Source organism: Paralichthys olivaceus, chromosome 16 (genome assembly GCF_024713975.1).
Source record: "Paralichthys olivaceus isolate ysfri-2021 chromosome 16, ASM2471397v2, whole genome shotgun sequence".
Lineage (NCBI taxonomy): Eukaryota > Metazoa > Chordata > Actinopteri > Pleuronectiformes > Paralichthyidae > Paralichthys > Paralichthys olivaceus.
This window is the reverse complement of record NC_091108.1, coordinates 21,143,319-21,165,849: the sequence shown is the minus strand read 5'-3', so window position 1 is coordinate 21,165,849 and position 22,531 is coordinate 21,143,319. Positions and strand designations below refer to the sequence as shown.

The window sequence follows — 22,531 nt, the reverse complement described above, 5'->3', positions numbered from 1 at the left end:
AGCAACGGAGGCTCCGCTGGATGGATCCTTACATCATGTCCCATGATTCATTGCACTTCAGTGACAAACTGTTTTTCAAAGAAGTAATAGCGGCAAAAAGTCAGGAGAAAACATCCAGAGTACTTATTTTAAATGTACATACTCAATCAAACAGCTAACACATGTTAGTTAAAATTTGGAATCAACCGTAAAAACGTTTTGGTCCTTAGGAGACGGCTGTAACAGCGGGACAAGCTGGTGACACAATAGGAAGACCAGACCATGTCACATTCATTCAGCAGACGCACTGTACGCAGCCGACTCGATTTTGACTGCTTCACCTAATCTCCTGCACTCATTGTCTCACTAACCAGATTTAGCCCTTAGTGCACCCCTACTGATTCAGTAATGAGCCACAGCATACAGGTGTTCTGAGGACATACAGTACCCGAGGAACCCCCTCAGTCACTTTACTGCAGATTACAGTTTAATATGGTGACAATATGAGGACATGAAGTCAGGACCCATCAGTCCACTTTACTGCTTTTACGGGATTTATGTTCAGGCCTTTTAGCCAGTCATATCTTTTAAGATGGTGGATTGCTCTCTCTGGGTTGGGCTGCTGCCCCAAGTGAAGGGTTTCAAGTATCGTGGGGTCTTGTTCACGAGTGAGGAGTAGGTGGAGTGGGAGATGGACAGGCAGGTCAGTGTTGTGTCAGCAGTAATATAGCCATTATACTGGACCGTTATGATGAAGACTGGTTTACCAGTTATTCTAACCAACACTCATTTATGGTCATGAGCTCTCTGTAGTTACTTAGACCGAAAGAACGTGATCAGACAAATGGCCAAGATTAATCTTTTGGGTGGGATAGCTGGGCTCAGCCTAAGAGATAATGTGAGGAGTTCGGACGCCAGGAGAAAAAGGCAGAGTAGAGCCAGGCCCCTCATAGATGATGAATGCACTAATTTAAGTTGCTTTGGTTAAAAGTTAAATGACATGTAATGGAATTCCTCTGGTTCTTGACTTTTTCTAATACCACTTGCCCTTTTCCAAAACTCTTCATACAACTCTTCATAGAGTTTGCTTTTAAAACAGGAACCTGAGCACGGGTTAAATGACTCATGCTGCCATAAAGCATATGCTATCTAACATAAGTTTGTCTCTCAATGCACTATGAACAAAAAAGACAAACATCTCGGAGAATTACAAAATATATATGTCCCTCTCCTCTAAGTACATTCACACATATTTCAAGCCAAGCTGCCAATGAAACATAAGCCTCTCATAGGAGTCATGACTGAGTGTGGTAATTATACAGAAAACTATGTTTTATTGTATTGAAAAAACGACATTAACAATTGTAAATCACAATTTAAAAGAATGTATCATAAAGAAACAAATCACCATAGCAACAGTATTCTCCAATGGGTTTTACTTGATTGTTCCTTTTGTTCTCATATGGTGTAATTCAAAAGAATAAGAAATACAATACATTCAATTACTCAGAAGAACATTTAATTACAAATATACAAAATAGAAATCTTTCCCCTATATACAGTAGTTTGCACATATATAGTCTGCCTGTCAGGGTCAGAGGTGGACTATAGGAATGACCTGTCAATCCTGTTCTCTGCATATCACAATACCTTTTCATCCACATCACCCTGAATGTCATCTCCTGCCACACACAGAGAAAAAATGTCTTTAATGTCAACCCAATCAATAATTTCCCTCTATACATGCACATTTCACTGAACTAAAATAAGAATAATTGCATCTATCTTTCTAGCTGTAGGTGTGATGTGCTATTACATGAGAACGCATTAAGGGATTTTATCAGTAAGTCAGAGGACCTGTTCTCACCTGATATTAACATGCCTCTCAACTGAGTTGGTGCAACTCGGGCTTTATCCATTTGAATGAATACATTTCACAATCAATTGACGTGAAATCATGTTCTTCAGCTCACAGTTGTGCATTAGAATGTGTCTCCACATCTGCCTCCGGTGATCTCACCGCAAATAAATGGCTCCATGTTCCTCAGTTCAAAGTAAAGTACGCCTTGAATGATTTGAAGTTCATCAGTTCCCATCTGACAATATGCATCATGAATGTGTCTCCTCTGACCTACTTGTGATCATAAAACCAAATTATTTTTTTTAGTGTTTATATTGGACAGAATCTATAAAACCACATCGGTTGTTAAGAGGCAGACAATAAATAGAGCAAATTAACTGTTGTTAAGATGTTACTGTTGACCATATCCATGCACAAGCCACATTGTTAAACCACTGAAAAGAGAGCTTCAGACAGTTCTGACAAAAGTGAGACAAGGTCCCGCAGGTTGCACATGCACACTAATATAATTATTGTGATGGGGAAAGTAGCATATCACAGACCCTAATCTCTCCTCTCTCCACTCTGTTTCTTTGTACTGTCTGTGGCACGATGCCAATCACTTAAATCCTCCCAGGCTCCCTCGCTGCCAATCAGCCCACTTCTTTTCCCCCTCACTTAACCCTACAAGTCGGTGTCAGCCCGATGTAGCACACTGAACTTTATTGATCCAAGAGAGGGTTTAACTCTCCCTCCTTTTTTAAATCATCTTCAAATCACAAATCCAATTCAAGTCAGTTAGGAAACTCTGTAGCTCGGGTATTTGAGAATTTCATTGACGTGAGAACTTGTTTTTCCCTCCTCTTGCTCACCTCTCCTCCCTTTGATGCAGGTCTCCTCACTGTTATGTTAAGGAGTTCCACTGTGGGTCAAGTAACAGGGCCAGCATATTTAGCTGCCAAACTGCTAAACACATTCACTTGTACATCAGGTTCTTTTTTTTAAGTGATACTGATTCAGCAGTTGCTACAGCACAGTTTCTGAACCACTATCGACCAGTCCTCACTTACTAATCAGTGAAAGTGGAAAAGGGCTCTGCATTTTGGCAAAATGTGGCTTGTCGCTCTGCAAACTCACATGCTTTCTTTTAGTTGGGAATTGCAGTATTTTATTGGACCCCAAAAAGCAGATGTCAGACAGGGTAGGTAGGTGCAGAAAGAATATTTGATAAGGAACAGACAGGCACAAAGAAACTCAGGATTTCCAAAACTCAAAACTCATGCAGCAAAACATAGGAGAAACTCAGGAACATGGACAGGAAACACCAGGGAACAGAGCGGGAATCAAACAGACGTGCTGACAAAGAAGACTGGGGAGCACAGAGAGTGTGTAAGATAATTGTTTTGAACCATCAGAATCAAAAATATAGGGCATGATTTCAAAAACTGTGCCAAAAGGTGTTCAGCACTCTCCACAAGATAAGCCTTGTTTTTGAGAATGTTTGATTGACAGGTGGGGGGGGTTAAGTTGTGGACAAATCATTGTGTCATCGGGTGTTTCTGCCTCGCAACGATATTCTTCAGCTGGTGTGCTGTGTCCAATTGAAATCCACCATTTTGAACCATCATGGAGTTGCCGTTCATGGTTTCATGACTTCAGTAGGTCACAAATACACAAATAGAGATCATCTACAACAATACAACGGAATTTTGGAAATCCTTATTTTCATTCTCTCTTTCTGTCAATGTTGTTGAGGACAGGTTATTTATCAGAAATCAAAGTAAAATTTGCTGAACCTAATGTACAAAAAAAACAAAAACTGTATATGTTTTGTGTTGTTTTTCTATGTCACTTCAGCTTTTAAAGTGGAGGAAAAGAATATTGGAAAATCGGTAGCACTTTAGTTTAGGGAACACAATATTAGTCATGAATACATAACTAATAAGGATATCTATTAGTGCTTAGTAAGGTTTTTATTAAGCATCTGCATACATGTATTAGGTCTTAATTGAACACATTCTTATTTTTGCTTAACAACTGGTTTATTCTTGGTAAATCCTTAGAAGGCCACTAGTTGGCCATGATCGTAAGTTATTAGTATTTAGTATGGGTCAAAATAAAGAGGCTATAGACTCCTTATACACTGTCTTAATATACTACCAATTGAGACAGAGAAATAACATATTGCCACAATGTATTAGGAGTCTACTTTGATCCATACTATATATCAGCAACTTAACCTCAAGACTAACTAGCTGCTTATTAAGGGTTTGTCAAGAATAAATGACCTATTCAGTAAGAATAAGAAATTGTTGAATAAATACCTAATACATATGTAGTGATGCTTAATGCAGATCTTATTGATCATTAACACTTATTACTCATGTATTAGTGGCTAACATTGTGTTCCCTAAACTAAAGTGTTACCGGAAAATCTTACTCTTAGACTAGAAAGCCAGATAAACATATCCATAAACAGAAATGGTCCAGTGGACAACTCTTGGTTGTTGCAGAACTAAGTTAGCAGTCTGCTAACCTGTTCCAAACTAGCTCAATACTGAATTCAAGCTCAAAATAGGTTCACACACGCAACAGATCCAGATCTCTGAGCAGAGAACCTCCCACTGCGTTGTGATTTTCTTTTGAAGTATTTTCTCTTATGTTGGGTTCACAAAGATGCACAGGGTTTCCACAAACATGTACGAGCTATGGGGGACATCCACACGTCTTTATCTATCTCTCTATCAATGGAGGGATATTCATGGGAAACAACAGTATATTTGTTTCCCACAAGGTCAGTGGGAGTGCATGGATGAAAGCAAAGGAGTTAAATGTGTGTTTGTGTGGGTTGGAGATTAGGTGCACATGTTTGGATCTGTGTGTGTTGAAAGACACTTTTCTCTCAACTTGAAGCACCTCCTCTGCAGCATTCGTTGCAATGACAGTCACTGAGCTTCAATTCTCCTCTTAAAGAAGAGTTCTGGTAGAGCCAAAACACCCAAGTGGTTTTATTTTGATACCGTTGACAGCAAGAGTTGAGCAAAGGAATGTGAATTTGCTTCAGCATCATGAGACAAACTGAGTTTGATATGAATATGAATATGTCTTGGTACAGTTTGCGGCTACATTTCCATATCAAAGTGTGCGTCTCCTGCATCGCTCTCCTGTGCGTTCACAAACAGATAGGCGTGGGGGGAAGAATGGAAATCGACCCTTCTGTGTCCAAATCGATCAGTGAGTGGTGCATTCATCGGAGTGATTGGACATCAGTAACCAAGCATGCTGCTCTTTGAAGTCCCTACTATGAGGAATTCATGTATCAGGATGCAGTCATGGTTGCTATGCAACAATAAGGCAGGGCATCCCGGCTTCATTCTTGAAATGAAAGGGGGAATATTGAATTCAGTGTGTGTATGTGTGTGTCTTTACATCGTCACTCACTGTATGGTGTTTTCTCCATATTATACTCTAGGGGATAAGTGCAGACAGTTGTTGATACATTTCTGGTACTTTACTGTTACACTGATAGATAATCTTGACAAAAACACACGAGAATAACTGTTACAGCTCATGTGCAAGTCTTTCATGAATGTAAAAGTATTACGTATCAATGTAATGTATCACTTAGTCTAAACTAGTTTATATAACAGTAGCAGCCACGTTCATTTTACAGCCTGTGCATATCTAAGCGTTATCATAATCTAATGCGTTGATACCTATCCAATTGCTGAGTACGAACCTATAACTCTCTCTCTCTTCCCATCTCTTTGTCATGTCTAATGGAGCTTCTTCTTCTGCAGCTTTGGCAGCTTTGGCAGCTTTGGCAGCTCTTGACACAGGCTGCAATGTGTGTTGGTCTAACTCAGTCTATGTGGGCTACAGCTCCTGCAGACTACATTTTGGTTTGCCTTGCAACTGTTTTATATTGGGTAAAATGTACAATTGAAAATCGGAACAGCACTAGAACCTAGTATATATTAAGACTCCTATTTTATATATGTGGTAGACTGTATCCAGAACCAATGAAGAAAATGAGTGTCATGGTGACAGAGGTCAGTCACGGTTACAGCTGCTGACTGATTTACAGTGAGGCCGGCCCACATCGGGTGTCTCAGGTGTTTCTAAACAATTCTTTATCCACAGAGGTGTCAGTCAATAGCAGTGTGTGTCAGCTACATGCCATTAGCAAGTAGATGCAAATCAATAGGAGAGTGAAGGTAAATACTGGTAACAGTCGATGTGGTGCCAAGGTGCCTGCTAAATGTAACGAGAGGTGTGTAATTATCATTTCATTACATATGGAAGCAAACTGCGTTCACAATAAGAAAAAGAGACATTATCTTTTAATTGTGTTAAGATTATAAGAAGCTTATCGTGTAATTGTACAGTTGAAGGTTTTGGCTACCTTAGCATCGGCTGTGATAGTGAAGATCAGCATTTAAAGTCATTTTTTATGCTTATACCTATTTTATTTTAATGTGTCTAAATGTACAGTGAGCAGGTCAAAGGAAGGTTTTTTTTTCAGTGATTTTAAAATTAAAAAGACATGTTAGCATTCAGTCAAAACACTGCTTGGACAAGTTCCTGTATGTGCCTCATTGGAAACTATGGAAACAGCTCATGTTAAAGTTTATTTGCTGTCACCTTCGACATTCAAAAGTAACAAATATTCTCACTGCCTGATTAAAATGATTCATTTATCAAATTTTGGCACAATAACCTTGATTAGGAAAATAATACAAAAATACTTTCAAAACTCATTTTAGAAGTTATTCTTGAAAACAAGGGTTGTTTTTTGTTTTTGTGGGAAATAAGTAACAAGGGTAAAATGTATATCTGAACTATTACACATGTTAATTAAAATACTATTCTGAGCTATATTACAATAATGATACTTGATACTCTCCCTGTCCACCCATCTCTTTTCTTTTTGTGTTTCTGCAGAATCTTGACTATGAAACAAAGAAATCGTACACTTTCAAGGTTGAGGCATCCAACGCACAACTGGACCCCCGTTTTCTCCACCTAGGGCCCTTCAAGGACTCTGCAACGGTGAAGGTGACTGTCCTGGACATGGAGGAGCCTCCCGTCTTCACCAAGCCCTTCTACTCCATGGATGTGTATGAGGACACTCCTCCAGGGAACATCATTGGCTCAGTAACCGCCCACGACCTGGATGCCAGCAGCAGCGCTGTCAGGTAGTCAATATTAACAGCACCCTGCACTGCGAGACAACACAAACATAGTGTGGTGCTGATTTGGTGTTAATATTTAACAATGTTTATTCACAGCCTCATAAAATAATCTTTGTGACTGTACTGATCTTTTAACTTGCAGACAATTTTGGCGAGCTGTGAATCCTTTCAGGAATATTATTGTTCTACAGTGTCAATAGTTTTGATTTCACAAGTGAATTTAACATGAGCTGCTTTAAGGCATCTTTAAAAATGGATACATTTGACCAATAATTAAACAGCACACACGTGTAGTTAGTCCGATAGCTCTAGTGTATTCGGCCAGATATAATCCTGTGTTTGAGATAAAAAGCAACTAATCATTCTTGTGCTGTAAAAAAATACTCAGCCCCAATTAAACATATTGATTGAAACTTCATTCTTGACATGGACTGCAGCAGTAAAAAAAATCTATCAATCAATCTGTGGCTCAGAAAATGGAAATAGGAATATAATCATTTTATGTCAGCTTAAAATGTGGTGAAGTTATAATCAAAATCAAGAACATTTAAAGGGATCTTGTGGTGATATTGGTTTTGTCAAGAGAAGGACAGTGAGAGACAGTCTTCTGCTCAGGGACAGAACATAATTTATAATGTGTATCATTGAAGTATCTCAGAATTATGGAGATTTCTGTCCGTTAGATACTGATTTGTTTTAAGTACAAAACATATTTTGCAAGGTACAATAGGGATTCAGGAACTTTCACTCAAAATGGGACACTAAAATGAGAATGGGATAGGAACTGGAACAGGAGATTCCAAAATTAAAAAGAAAAACTCTTCATTTTATGGTTTTCTCACTCACGACTAAATTTTAAATAGAGAGAGAGACGTTTTGATATGTGTTGGAGATGTAGCAGAAAGGTGGGAACTCTGGTGCAAATATATTTTACGTGAAATCATTTCCTACTTGATCAAAACTCTCATGGTATGTTTCTTTGGACTTGTACCATGGTGCAGTGTAGCTCTGTCAGCAGGATGCAGGATAACTGCGTGCTTCTGGGAATCTGCCACCTAGTCCACTTTCAAAGAATGAAGAGTTGTTAAGTAAAATGAGTGGGTTATTTATAGAGTGGCTGGAAGGGACGATATGTTTGATGAAGCAGGGCTCTGTTCTTTGCTCAGTTGCTCGATTTAAAGGGTTGATGCTGCTCACCTGAGCATATTGTGTATTTGGACCAGGTACTTGATGTATGTGCTAATTAGACTTCCTATGGTGTTGTGTTTTTATGTTATGCAGTGATTTTCTGGCCAGTTTTGAAGTTTATCACTGAACAGTACCGTTTTTTTCTGTTCTGGTAAAGAAAATTCTGGACAGATCCTGAAAGAAGCTAGTCCTGCCATTACAGCTGTCGCCCACCAACAGATCTATGGACAGAAAACTTCTTCCATTGAAAAAGAAAACAGGGATGACTTGCTAATGCCCAAAAGGAGGACATTGCAAAACTCACTTTGCATTAATATGAAATCAATATGAAATCTTAAAGTCATTGAAAGAGAGGAAGGCTTTAAGTTCTGCAATATTCCTTTGTTAAAAGTAACAACATTAAGCGACAGTGTTGATGTATTTGTTGAGAGTCACCAAAGGGTCAAAGATGATGACAAGATTTTGAATGTGAAGTGTGAGGGGGGCATTTTTATTCTCTTTTTTCTGGATGGGAAGAGAGGGACCAGTCACTGCATCAAAATAGTTTTAAATAGCTCATTCACAAATAACAAGATGCAACCTCCTCGGATCTTAACCCTCAGCAAGGGTGAGGAAAAAGGGAGGAGGGAATCGTCTGAGGAACGTGTCTTAGAATGTTTGTGCTCTTGTGTTGGTACTCAAGTGACACTTAATTGTTAAGAACTTGATAAACATGAGCTCTGGCTTTAAAATAATTACAGCTGTTCTTGTGTTAATGTAAATAGTTTATAGTAACAGGTGTCTCTAACGTATCCATCCATATTCATCAACTTACAATTGCAGTTTATTTTGATGGCGACCTGACAGCTGAATTATCAGGATGCATGTTCACCTTGAGTAGCGGGCCTGAGGCTAAGGGGGTAGAGCGGTCGGGGTGAGGGGGTTCGGGCTCCACTCCCAGCAGGCCCCCAAGTGTCTTACTCTGTTTCCTGTCTCTCTTTCAACGTCTCTGTCAAAAAGGCAAAACATTTCTGTTTTTAATGGGTTCTCCTGTGACAAAAGTTTGTCTGCTACATGAGAGCTTTTCTGCGGCTCCTTTGACAATGGTGCACCCAGCTCACCACTTTAACCTGTTCCCCTTTATGTGGACTGCTCTCATCTCTGCAGGTACTCACTGGAATGGGACACAGAGTCTGACAGCTGTTTTGACATTGACACCGTTGAGGGAACTATTTCCACTAATGAATACCTGGACAGAGAGACAGCAGTCCAGCACAAGATCAAAGTGGTGGCAACCAAAGTTAGTAAGTATTACACAACACAAAAGTCCTGCATCCAGAGCAAGCATGCAGTTTTTATATTTTAATACTGTTTTTAGTACTACTTTTTTTTTATTGGTGGCCAGTAGGATTTTGATTGACAGTGTGTTATAGTCCTTTAAGGTCAAATTATACAACTGCATAATTCGGTTTAAAAGTCACGATATACAATTAAACAAAGACAAGCCACTGTGGCACATTTTCTGAGAGATGTTCAGTCCATTACATCGGGACCCCAGTTTTCTATTTGGTTGGAGTGCGGCTGCAGCTGCATCAACTCTGGATACTAAATTTAGTCAAATCAGGCAAGCAGCTTAACTCATCCGGACTCCATGTGCACCATCACCATATGATTTCCTCCTGTAAGCTCCTTGAGGAGGCAATGGGCTGCTGAGTCACAGACCTGCCAACTACTCCTCATTAGACTGAGCAACAATACAAATCCTCTGTATCCGTCACAGCTGATGGAAACACAAGATTGTGCACGCTAAATGGCAGGATGATTCAAAATGACTGGACAAGGTTATCTGACAGGTGTTTGGAGATGAGGGTGAAACACACACACACACACACACACAGAAACACACTACTATTACTACTTGTCTGACCATAACCATAATCTAAGCTGTAAAACATGTCTTCACTGTAAAATGGAATGAGACCCAATAATGTGACTATAAACACTGATTTAGGTCCAGTTATACCTGGAACATACATCCACACACACACAGAGAGAGAGAGAGAGAGAGAGAGAGAAAGCCTGTGACAATTAAAATATTTGTTTAGTGTCTAGCGCCATCTAGTGGCCAACACTGCAACCACATTTGGGTTTGGATGAATAATATGACGAGTAAGAATAGTAAGTGCTATTTTCTCTACAGTTTGTATCTTACTGTGAATGTAAAAGCTATTAAAACATATTTCAGAAATATCTGTACTGGTAAAATCCAGCACCTCCCTGATTAGATGAGAGTTTGATACATGTGTCACTACCAAACAAATGCTAATCAAGTCATTTTTATACTGTCGTTTCAACATTAAAGTTCCGACGAGGAAACCCACCCCCTGAATTAACTCAATTGTCAATTTCAACATTCTCCTTGTGGCACGTGTGGCAGAGGAAGTAGAGCAGGGTTTGGTGGTCGGTGGTTTGATCCCAGGCCCCTCCAGTCAGCATGCCAAAGTGTCCTTGGGGGCAAGAACCCTAAAAGCCTCTGACAGCAGTTCTGTCAATGAGTGAGAAAAGGCATTGTGTGCAGATATGCTGTTTGAATGCTTGTGCAAATGGGTCAATGTGACTTGTGGTGTAAAATGTAAGATAGCACGTTCTTTATGAATCAAGATCAGGCATCTGAAAATCACGTCTAATATAAAATGCTTTAGATGCAAATGTTTTGATAAAATTAATCAAGGGATAAAATTCTATTTTATTTAACTTTTGACAAATGGTCTGATGATTACGATGATTATTGAAACCACTTTGACTTCAATTAATTATCAGTTACTGCCATCAATGACTTGGTTTGTGCTATGGGCTGAATTAATGTTTGCATTTTGAATAAAAAGTGACAGTATGGTTCTGTGTGCTAAAGCTTTGCATGGATGCTCTGATTCACTCTGAGACAATGCCACTGTGCACATTTGACCCAGAGCTGCTTCTGTGATGGCTGAGGCCAGGAACACAGGGAACAGGACCTAAGCCCAGACACATAGCAGGATGCAGAAGTAGAGGAGTAACTCCATTCAAGGAACATAAACTAGCTTACATGTTGACAGGTGGAAGAAAAGGGAAGTTTAAGCAAAAAAACACACCAACATAGTCCTTATGAAAAAGATTTGGCATTAAAAGTTTAATAACTGATGCCTGTGGATGTTTCCTTTCAAACTTCAGCCTGAGTGTTGCTTCTTTAGAAATGTTTTACATTATACTTCTGTCTGTGTTACCACAGTCATATATGATTTCTCTTGACCCTTACAGACAACCCACTGCTGTCCACCAAAGTGTCAGTGACAGTCAACATCCTGGATGTGAACGAGTTTCCACCTGAGCTGGCTGTTCCTTCAGAATCCTTTGTGTGTGAGAACTCCAGAATCGGACAGGTGAAGTGAACTGTGCTGCATCTGTCTGTCCGTCTCATGTCATAACATACCAAACACTTTCAATTGCTAAATATTAACAATGTCTACGCACAACACCAGTTAGGACAGGAATCATTTTTAGCCAAGTGGTTTATCATATAACACAATGACAGACTTTCCCTCCTGACATTTCCCATTCCAGCCAACTGACTTGAACAAGCAATTTTTTAGTACGAGCTGCCAGCTCTTCTCTCGAGGGTTCCCTGAGTCATTGTTCTCCCTCTGACGGCTCTCTGACCAGGTGATCCAGACGGTCAGTGCTGTGGACAAGGATCTTCCCCCTGTCGGCCAGAGGTTCTTCTTCAAGATCCCCAAGGAGCTCCGCAACAGAAACTTTACTGTGCGAGATTTTGGAAGTAAGTAAAAGGGAGGACGCAATTATAAAGTGACAATGTGAGAGGGTTTGTTCACAGAGAATTATCACGTGAATGTAGCAAAGCAAGTTTCAGCTGATTATCTAAATATCAGAGAACCTCTGAAATGGTCATATTTAAAAGGTGATCCCACACATACAGCGTTTTATTTCAGATAGATAGTGTATAGATGGATAGTTTATATATGGATAGCGTATATTTACTATACATTTACTATCCTGTATTCTATACTACCATAATTGGTGTAGTAACAGTGACAATACTGATCTTATTAGGGTTACTAACAAAACATCTTCCTTTGAATGAACTTTATTTTTCACCCGTCTACCTGCATGAAATTAAATTATTCTTCTGCTAAAGAAAATATTGTCATGTAATTTAGAGGGCCACATTTTCTGTACAATCATCTCCCAAGAGTGTTGATAAGATGGAGTAGACCTAAAAAACATAGTGCTAATCAGCAATGCAAAGTAATTCTATTTTTTAATGCTGATACTGTCTGCAGTTTTCCTGTGAACAGTTTAAATGTATGGAGGTTTTGCAGCCAGTCTTATGTGGTAATGACCCAGGCTGGTCAGGCGGTCAATCACTAAGTGGTTGGCACAGAGTAACTGACATAGAGGCCAGTTTAATTCTACCTGCTTCTGATGTAGGAATGGGAAGACAAAGCGACATATAGGCATCCCACAACAAACAGACTGGACTGTGTCATTTCACACTTTGTGGACCTGTAGGCACAGAGAGCCAGAATTATGTGCACACAGTAATCCTCTAAACTTGACACATTTTAATCAACACATCCCATTGCCTCCCAAGTTACACATGTGCTACAGTCAGTGTCACTGCTCATTGCAGACGGATGTGTGCTTCCTTTGTGACACACACTTTCTTGTGAGCTACTGTCACTCACTTCACAGAGTTCCATTCATTAATGTGCAGGGATCACAACAAACCAGTAGGTGGCACTGGTGCAGCATCAAGGATTACAACTTTTGTAAGCTTCCCACTCACAGAATCAGAATGTCAGCTTGAAGGATCAAATAAGCTTTTCTCTGGTTTAATGATCATGTGACAGAGTTGTCATTGCAGCTATTTAACATCTTCTTTTATACATTTCCTTCCCTGTTGAGTGAAGAGTGTGTTTGTCTCGCAAGTTCTCCCCTGACATTTCCTGTTTCCCCCTGCAACACCTCAACAGGAAGCAAACACGCACTGCAGTATTTTTGTATATTTGTACCTGTATGGTCAGCATCACGTCTGATAGAGTTGGACACACAGGCCTGCAGCCACCGAGGGGAACTAGAGCGTGTGTGTGTGTGTGTGTGTAACAGGAACAAGGTGCCTTAATGGTCTCTACCTTGTCAAGCTACATCTCTGTCCACTGAGGGGAGAACAGATCTTTCCTGACACACACACACACTAAACACACGCACACACATCTGCTGCAAACCGATTTGTGCTGAATATTTGCATCAAAATAGATTTCACATAAATTGTTCAAGTTATAAATGATCCCATTTCCTCTTCTCATTGGTTGTCTCTGCCCCGCAGAACATTTTCTGTCAGACAGATTCTTACAATTGAGAAATACACTTTCCTTGAAAACTGGATTTAATTTCTTCAAACTGTATCAGCAACACCATATATATATGAATCAGTAAAATAAAATAGTTATGCGGGAGCAGTTTAAAGGTTTTTTATTTAATCTAATCATTTAATATGCAAATTATTTCAAAGGACATTTTCTCTCTTGTGTTTCCCTGTATCTCTTGGAACAATAGCGTGTTATTTAATGTTATTAAAATTTAAACAAGCACTTTGCCTCTAAACCTTTAAGCACACTTTCTTCAGTTCACTTTCTAAGTGCATGTATTGAAATCTAAATATTCTGCTCCAGCCTAAAATGCGAGGCTGTGGTGCATGCTGGGAAGGTATAGGCTTAGTAGATACAGAGCACGCCATAGTAAGTATGCAAGAGTTTGGGGATACATTGACCTTCAGCTCTGAAAACCTATTTTCTGGGACAAAAACTTTCCTACTTAAAAAGAATTTTAACTTCAAACCATATCTCCTTGAAGTTATTTTTACAAATGGATAATTACTTTTCCCAAACACATAATTATTCACCAGATTATGTTCAAAGATGATGTGTTCACTGAGTAAAACCTATACAAACACGTTCAGTTTCAACTTGAACGACTGCATAAGAGTAGCTTCAGTTCTAATTTATTGCACTTTGACTAAAGATATTATCAATAGATGTAGGACTTTTTGATGGAAACCAAAATAGCTGAATTCATATGAATATATATATATATATATAGAGCAAACTGTTAAATTAGAAAAATACGAGGAGGACAAACACATTATCCAGACAAACAAAAGTGACAGCTGCTTAATACAGAAAGAACAGCTGGTAAAAAATCTCAAATTGTGTAAATGTGTAATTTACGGAGCCTCCAGGTGACTTTGGGGAAAAAATGTATTCCATGATGCCATAATAATGTAAGAATGAGATTAATAACTCGGGGCCAAAAGACATGAATATGTACTAACAAGACCCTTACTGGGAGCACATTGCTCCTACGTGTCAGGTTGCTAATGTTCGGCTCCAGCAGATAACAAAGGTTTATCATTGCCTCTGATGAGAATCTATATCTTTCATAAAGATACTCATCACATTATCTCAAGGGATAGTACTCTAACTATCTGCACACCGAGCTCCACGGGATCCTGTAAGAACGCTGATGTCATGTTTCAAAGGAATTGATTGGTATCTGCAACTTAACCTGCTCTGAAACAGGTTAGCCATTTAGCATTGATTGCCATGGTGATTTGCCCTAAAAAGACTTGAACGAGGTTTGTAGAACCAGAAACCCCGAATTGACCCTGAAGTTACCTCGAAGAGCCCAAATCCTGCTTCATAGTACAGGGCCCTGGTCTCTGTGTGACAGTTGTGCTCTCTGCATGTCCACCATCCACCCAAACGACCTCATGATACCTCATGAGATCTCATGATACCTCATGAGATCTCACAAATATAGCACTCCATCCATTAAAAACAAAAAGTTGCCTCTGAACTAAATTATATTTTGTACAAATTTGCTGCTGCAGATTAGTTGTATAGAAACTTAAATTCTGGCAGACAGGGTTGAAGTGGCAGAGCTTCCTCCTGTGCTGTGTGGTGCATCTAAAAATCGAATTTATATTTTGAGGCACAGGCTACAGTCTCCGCTGAGGTTTAAAATGATGCAGTTTATTTTTATTTATTTTTTGACATTCTCCTCTGAGACAAATGACAGAATCAGCTCGTTTACTAGAAACAAGGTCAAGGATGATTCTTTCATTACTTCCTGGGTTTTTACTTTAGAGTCTGTGTTGTGAAGCATTTGTCTTAAAGGATAAGTCTGGTGGCAGAGCCAAGTAAACAATGTTTCCTGCTGACAGGTATTACATATATATTATAAGACTAATAGACTTATACCTCCATTAAAATAGAACATCAGTGTTGGCCACAAACTTTTAAAAACACATCAGTGAGCCACAGCTCTACTTGGTGACCCGATTCTTCATAAGCATGTACACACAACCCTGTAGAAACTTAAGGTTTATTTATTTATTTATTTGATTAAAGTCCCCATAAATACTCACTTGGGCACCAAATGTGGATTAATCAACTTCTGAAATTAGCACATGGAACAAATGCACTAGTTTCTTGTGTTTATTCCTTGGAGAAATGCTAAAGTGGCCAACTGCTTTAGAAAATGAGCTATTTACAAAAGATGAAATTATAGATCGGGGGCTGTTTTCTTCAGTAGAAACCAACAGGCTTGGTGGCCTGCACCACACACTCCAGGCAGGGTAGGGAAAGAACTGAGGGACAAACACATAGTTGGTTTAGTTTTTCTTCATCCAATTTGAAGTAAAACATATAAAATAACACCAGCCCTATCCTACAGGGCAAACACTTCAGCCTCAGTGCATCCAGCATACTGTGAGTGCAATCCTTCAGGTTTGATCAGATTTCTCAGACGGTGGTGTGATGGCTGCCAGCCAGCAAACACTTGATATCAAGGATATTGTTGTGACGTTACATCATCCTCTGTTGGCTTCCAGACAACACTGCGGGTATTGTGACCAGGCGCTCCGGCTTTCAGCGGCGGCTGCAGGACGTCTACGTTCTTCCTGTCGTGGTCGAAGACAGCGGTTACCCTGCTCAGAGCAGCACGGCCACCCTCACCATCCGAGTGTGCTCCTGTGAGATGGGGGGCTCTCTGCTGACCTGTTCAGCCGAGGCCATCTTCCTGCCTGTGGGCCTCAGCACCGGGGCCCTGATGGCTATTCTGCTGTGTGTAGCTCTGTTGATTGGTAAGCTCCGCCTACAACACAGGGATATACAAACACCAACACACAGACATAAGCCAGAGATGATCTAGAGAGAGCCTTGCAGAACATGCTGCTGCATTTAGACGCTAAAAAGCCATTTTGAGTATTGGTTGAGACCAAAACAGAGCTAAAAATTAATGATTATATATAATTAATTAAAACACAACGGTATGTTAAAAGAAGAGAAAAACCTGGTTCTTCTAACTTGTTCTGAATTTAGTTCTGCCCCCCACATGCCCCCAAAAGCAATTCATGAAAATAACTTTATTTGTCCCCTATATCTGGGAGTTTTGTATAAAATGGCTAAAATGTTCTATTCATCTGATGTGAATCTGAATACCTTATAAACACCACATAAAAATGAATGTCTCCCCTGGTTCACTAATGTATTTCATTTTAATTGTACCTTATGTTGTTCCCACCTTTAAATAGTGTATTAGAAGGTTCATAGTCCAAGGTTTTTTTATGAGTAAGTTAACACTGTTTAGTCAGTTTAGTGGCCTGTAGAGAAACACAGTGTATATCCAGAGAGCTCTTTCAAGTGTTTTAACATTTGAGTTCTTGTTGAGTTTGAGGTCATTGCACTTTCACCTGATGATGACAGGCAGAGGCACTTTCACCAAAGAATTGATGCTCTTGCTGTTACACTAGATGGTGCCAACAACCCACAACATGCTCTAATGATCATGTTTGTTTGTTTTTTGAGGAGATCAATTATTCCTCATTTACTGCATTTTTGTTCTTGTTCCAACATCTCCTTTCATTTTTGAGTCTGTTGCAGAGATTTATATAACCACTTGTCCAACCACAGAAGAAACACAATGGACAGCTCTCATTATGTGTGTGTGTGTGTAGGCACATATTTTTCTTAAGACATGTGGTGCATTATTCAGAAAGAAGAAATGAAAAGAAAGGTGTGTGAAAGCAGCTCTTTATCCCTCCTTTATATCTGATTCACCCTATCTCCTTCTTTCTGTGTGCACGTGTTTGTGTGTGTGTGTGTGTGTTTGTGTGGACTGACTGATGGTATGTCAGAGAAGAATCGCAGCCTCCTGAGGGCATTGTGCCTTCTTTATTGGTGTCCTCTGTGGAGAGAGAGGATAACTGAAAGAGGACATAAAAAAGGGAAGGGAGGATGGGCTAATAGGTGCTAACACATAACATCCACTTCTGTCTCCTGCCCGAAAGAAAGAGACATTTCCATATTTCCTGGCAGTAATATTGCACTTTGAAGAGTAAAGGCAGGTGTAGAGGAAGCCTGCATGACTTAGTGTAAATGTATAAAGTGCGACCATCTTTACATGGGATGTTTAAACGATATAGGGTTTGCCTTCAATAGATACAAAGGTGAAATAGCAACTCTTTGTCCTGGTGAACAACAGAACAATGGCAGAGGTTTTTCACAGCTCTGTGTCCTCCCTGGGGAATGGTCTTCGACTTGGCATCTCCTACTGTTTTATTAACTTCCTGTTAGCTCTTGTTACCCTCAGGGCAGAAGCACAACAGCAGCAAGCAAGCTCGGGAGAAATATGCCAAAAATAAAATATACAAACTGGCCAGTGATATATAATTTGGGAGCAGAATATTAGAAAACACCAAATGAATACTGGCATCACGATGGATGGATGGATGGATGGATGGATGGAGCGCTACCTCCCTAATTGCTTGTTTTGTCTGACGAACTAAACACATTCCTTTTAGAATAATATAAAACAGAGGCCAAATATAGGTTTTTCAATGTTTTGATAAAATACCTAAAAAGATAATTTAACTGTTTATCAACAGTTTATTTTCTGTCAGTCACCTGATCTCCTCAACTTGTAATCTAACACTAGACCAGAGTTGAGACAATTGGTATTTTTCTCCAATTTAAGAATTGCTGGAGCTTCTTGTTCACAAATAAAACCAAATCTGACAGAAAAGAAATTGAACGAATGTTTTTCAAAAAGATTCCTGTCTCCTGAGACGGGGCAAAGCAGCTCCGAAGAAAACACTGATTAATTCACTTTTGGTTTTCTGTCAGGATTTTGACACAGCGAGAAAAGATGTTCTCCAAGAATTTCAGGCTTATAAAGTTATCAGGAGGCGAATTTGGTTTAAAACCCTGTTTCTTGGTTAAAATCTCATCTCTTTCAGCAGCAGCTATTTTATGACGATCCAAGAGTAAAGAACTGTGTTGTACATGACACATGACCAGAACTGGTTGAAAAACGAAGAAGCCAAACCACATCTAAACTGCTTTATTTGATTAAGCCAAAATGTCCTAAATAATTCCTAAATGGCACAGGGACACCTGTTTTCCCTTTGGTGAATTTACCTCTTGGTTGGCAAACCCTACTCTGATGAATGTAGTTTGTCTTCTTCTTGGACAATTTAAGCTCACAATAGCACTGTTAGCAGCTTTTGCAAAATTCAAGTTGAATTGGTAAGCTTGTGCTGTGCATCTGCACATCACAGCAGACACATTGTAAATGGCATTCTGTTATTCAAATGTGTTGATTACATTATATTCTTATTGTACTGTTTTAGTAAAACTTGAAATTAGTTGAAAGTTAGATCCTGTCATTTTTGGATTTGAGGAATTTTGTATTTTCCACACTGCTCATATGCCATATTTTGAACAATGCTTGAAAAGTGTCATATTTACTGCATTTTAAACATGTGTTAAGGAATCTTTAGTCAGTTCTTAAACAGAAATGCTTTTTCTCTATTTTGATGGCAAAATAACGCTTTGGTCGAGCTAAACAAGATGCTGTTTGTTTGTCTCTCAGGTTAGAAAACAGCTCTCTGCTCCAAAACCCCCTGGAAAGATTTCATTAATTTACCAGGCCAACAACTCCATCTCCGGCTCCTTTTCTCGCAACACTAAATAAATTCCCCTCTAATGCTAACACAGTATTATTCTCCCACCTGCAGCACAACACACCACTGCTGCCGATCCTGCTGAATCAGAAACTCCTGTATGATTTTACATTATTCTGCTCTTTCTACTGTGCCTTTCATTGTTTGTTTTCCTATACTGACACTTGCTACACGTGACACGTGCTACTGTCTCGTGAGGCGGACCAACAATCGGTTTTAACTTGAATCACAAAAGAAGCCGATAAAGAGCGCTTGGCTTCCAGTGGATGGATGTTTCACAGAGAAGCTGCAGACAGTGTGTCCTCACAGTCAAAGCCCCCTCTGACCCATGTGTCACTGTTATCACTAAGCTTTTTCACAACCCTCAGTTGTACCGTACCGTTTCCTCCAGCGGCACGCCCGATGCAGTCAGGAGACTCTGTCTATTAGGTCTCCCAAAGAGCTGAACATGCTGAAACATCAATATACTCCTGTGCATATCAGCAGCTCCCATTAGCCCAAACCCTAGTCTACACTATGACCTTGTTTAGTTTCTATAGCACATGCACTACCCCAAGGGAATATTGTTGTTTTTCCTTCTCTGTGCACTGATGGGGTAGGGGGGTGGGGGTTGTGACACCACATCTGCATATAGTTTTCAATGACGACTTTTAGCAGCAAATAGGGCTTTCATTCTTATACACAAATGTATGTCTAACTTGTGTGTGTCTGACATTATGGCTTCTGTGTTCATTGAAAGTCATGAAATAACGTAACAGCATGATTTAAATAGACTGCATTCATTTATAGTTCAGTATGTTGCCCAATTACTCTTTACTGGGATCCGAAAATACAACATCAAATTAATATTTATTTCACCATAGACCCTAGACAAACAGTTAATATCCTGGTACAGGAGGGGAGACATTTTACTTTATGCAAACTGATGGTATTTCTCTGTGGATAATGTTTACTCCATTTACATTGAAATAGCAGTGTGTGAACTCCAGCCACTGAGGTAGTCCATTTCATGTGGCTGGGGATTTAAAACTTCAATCTGCTATCCAAACCACTTTGAGTAAAATACACAGTATTTCAGGTTGCAAAATAATAATAAATAAAAACAAATTTGAAAAATCATTTACAGCTGATTTGGAGACTTGTTTGCATCATTTCATTATCATCCTCTTCACACCGTCTGTCTACAACATGCAATTGTGAAACAGTGGCACAAATGTGGCCATTTGTTTTCCCAGCACAACATCATGCAAATGCTAAAACAGAACAAGATTGTCCTCTACTAGAAAGCATATTGATGTAGTCAGTATCTACATTGATTGCCAGCCATTGTTATGTTAGGAATTGAAGTCATCAGATGAATAAGTAGTGACTGCTTCCCACAAATCTTCCTCATACATTATCTGAAATGTGGTGTGCTAATGTCAGAAGGTGGGAGAGTGCCTCAGTGGATAAGTAAACACAGAAGAACTTTAGAGAGCAGTCCAGGACACAAGTGTGAGTGTAATCAATGTTTTGTGCCCGTAAGAGGACTTGTGAGATTTGTGGGAGCAGCAGGGCTTCCTGCTCTCGCCATCTTCAAAGCTGCCTGTGCTCAGTTTTGGCAGTTTGTATCCCTCACATCATGTGCACATGCAGACACCAACTGAGAGCAGAGCAAATTACCCTGGATCTGACCTGGGAGTGAAGTGTAACCCTATTAAAGCCTGCCATCAGGAAACTTACAACTGTGAGCAGCTCATAAAATACATGATGGAACAACTGGATTTGGGAAAGTTTGTTCCAAAAAGAAACGGCTAGCGGACACAGTTGTTGTCAAGTGCTGACACCTCCAACATGCTGACACCTAGCATTAATCATTTTTAACTAACCCATCACCTTATTCTCTTTGTGTCCTGCAGTTATGGCAGCGCTGTACATGAGCCAGAGGCGCAACAAAGAGAAAGAAACTCTAATGACATCAAAAGAGGACATCCGTGACAATGTCATTCACTACGACGACGAGGGCGGGGGCGAGGCGGACACTCATGCCTTCGACATGGGCACCCTGCGCAACACACACTCACAGCACGCCAAATCCCACAGTGCCGTCTCCAAGATAGAGAAGAATGGCTATGGGGACGGGGTTCTGCTGCATCTCACCAGCCGCAGCGATAATGTCAGGTCACCTGACATCCATCGTCAAACAGCCAGCATTATTGTTTCCGTGAACGACAAGGCCCCACTCCCTTCCTGTGGCAGAGCGACTGAGGGCGATGCTGAGACGATCAGGGAGTTTATCGAACACCGGTTGGAGGAGAGCCACAAGGGTTATGCCGCTCCGCCCTACGATTCATTAGCAACCTACGCCTACGAGGGCGACGGCTCCGTGGCGGGTTCGCTCAGCTCCATAGAGGAGTCATGGGTAATTGACAGTTCAGGGGATTTTAGTTATCTTGGTGACTGGGGACAGCCGTTCAAAACACTGGCCAGCATCCTGGACAGACAGCCACCCACTCTGTCTAAGGAGAGCTGAGAGGAAGTTGAAGAGCGGAGAGACACTGAGCAGCCATGTGGGAATTAGCTTACTTTTTTTAGACATGTTTTTTTTTTTTTACTGTGACAGGCACTGGTTAGAAGGATGTGAGATGATGTTGAGCCGATAGAAACTGTTCATGTGAGGTAGAGTTATGGCAGCGCCAGTTAGCTAGAGAGCAGTGAGTCTAGCTACAGGTGCATGAAAAGGTAAACTTGATAGCTCCTCAAAGTGCCTGAGGTACTGTATGTTTACATGTCTTTTGATTCATGTCACTTAATAAAAAACATCTCAAACCGATGTTTTGATTTCAACATTTGAATGCTAGGTTTTGAGGCTGTGCTCAGGTCACTTAAGGTGACGATTGATCACTCAGTCAGTCCACCGTTTCATTTATTTTAATAAATCTTCTTATTTGAGGTGGGGTTTCACAGATTTAATTCATTTATTATTGCATTCATTACTTTTTAAACACTGCCACTTACTTCTTTTTAACCATCTTTTTGCATTAACTTTTTGCTGCAGCCACACTGACTCTTCAGGGAATATTTTGAAATGGCAGCCATGAGGCAAAGCAAGACAAAACAGAATGATAATTAAAACAGAGCTCAATGGACGAGAGTGCATTTGAAAAACTCTGAGTCATCAGTCTGGGGAAATGACTTCACTTAGGATGGAAGTGGAGAATTCTTGTTCTTTTACAGGTCACAGAGAGATGCTGAGCCAAGTGTAGGATAAGAATGAGTGTAAAAATATTA

The 22,531-nt window shown here is 40.0% G+C and overlaps 1 protein-coding gene across 1 annotated transcript in view; it reads left to right on the top strand.

Annotated features, from left to right (window-relative positions):
- The window catches only part of LOC109640994 (cadherin-12-like), a 76,392-nt gene extending 54,319 nt beyond the window's left edge, over positions 1 to 22,073 (top strand). Inside the window, exons 8-13 of the mRNA XM_069511711.1 lie at positions 6,764 to 7,017; positions 9,349 to 9,485; positions 11,479 to 11,600; positions 11,881 to 11,995; positions 16,130 to 16,381; positions 21,160 to 22,073. Coding sequence (XP_069367812.1) covers positions 6,764 to 7,017; positions 9,349 to 9,485; positions 11,479 to 11,600; positions 11,881 to 11,995; positions 16,130 to 16,381; positions 21,160 to 21,773 — 1,494 coding nt within the window. The 3' untranslated portion in view covers positions 21,774 to 22,073. The remainder of the gene's footprint in view (positions 1 to 6,763; positions 7,018 to 9,348; positions 9,486 to 11,478; positions 11,601 to 11,880; positions 11,996 to 16,129; positions 16,382 to 21,159) is intronic.
- Positions 22,074 to 22,531: the final 458 nt, after the last annotated feature.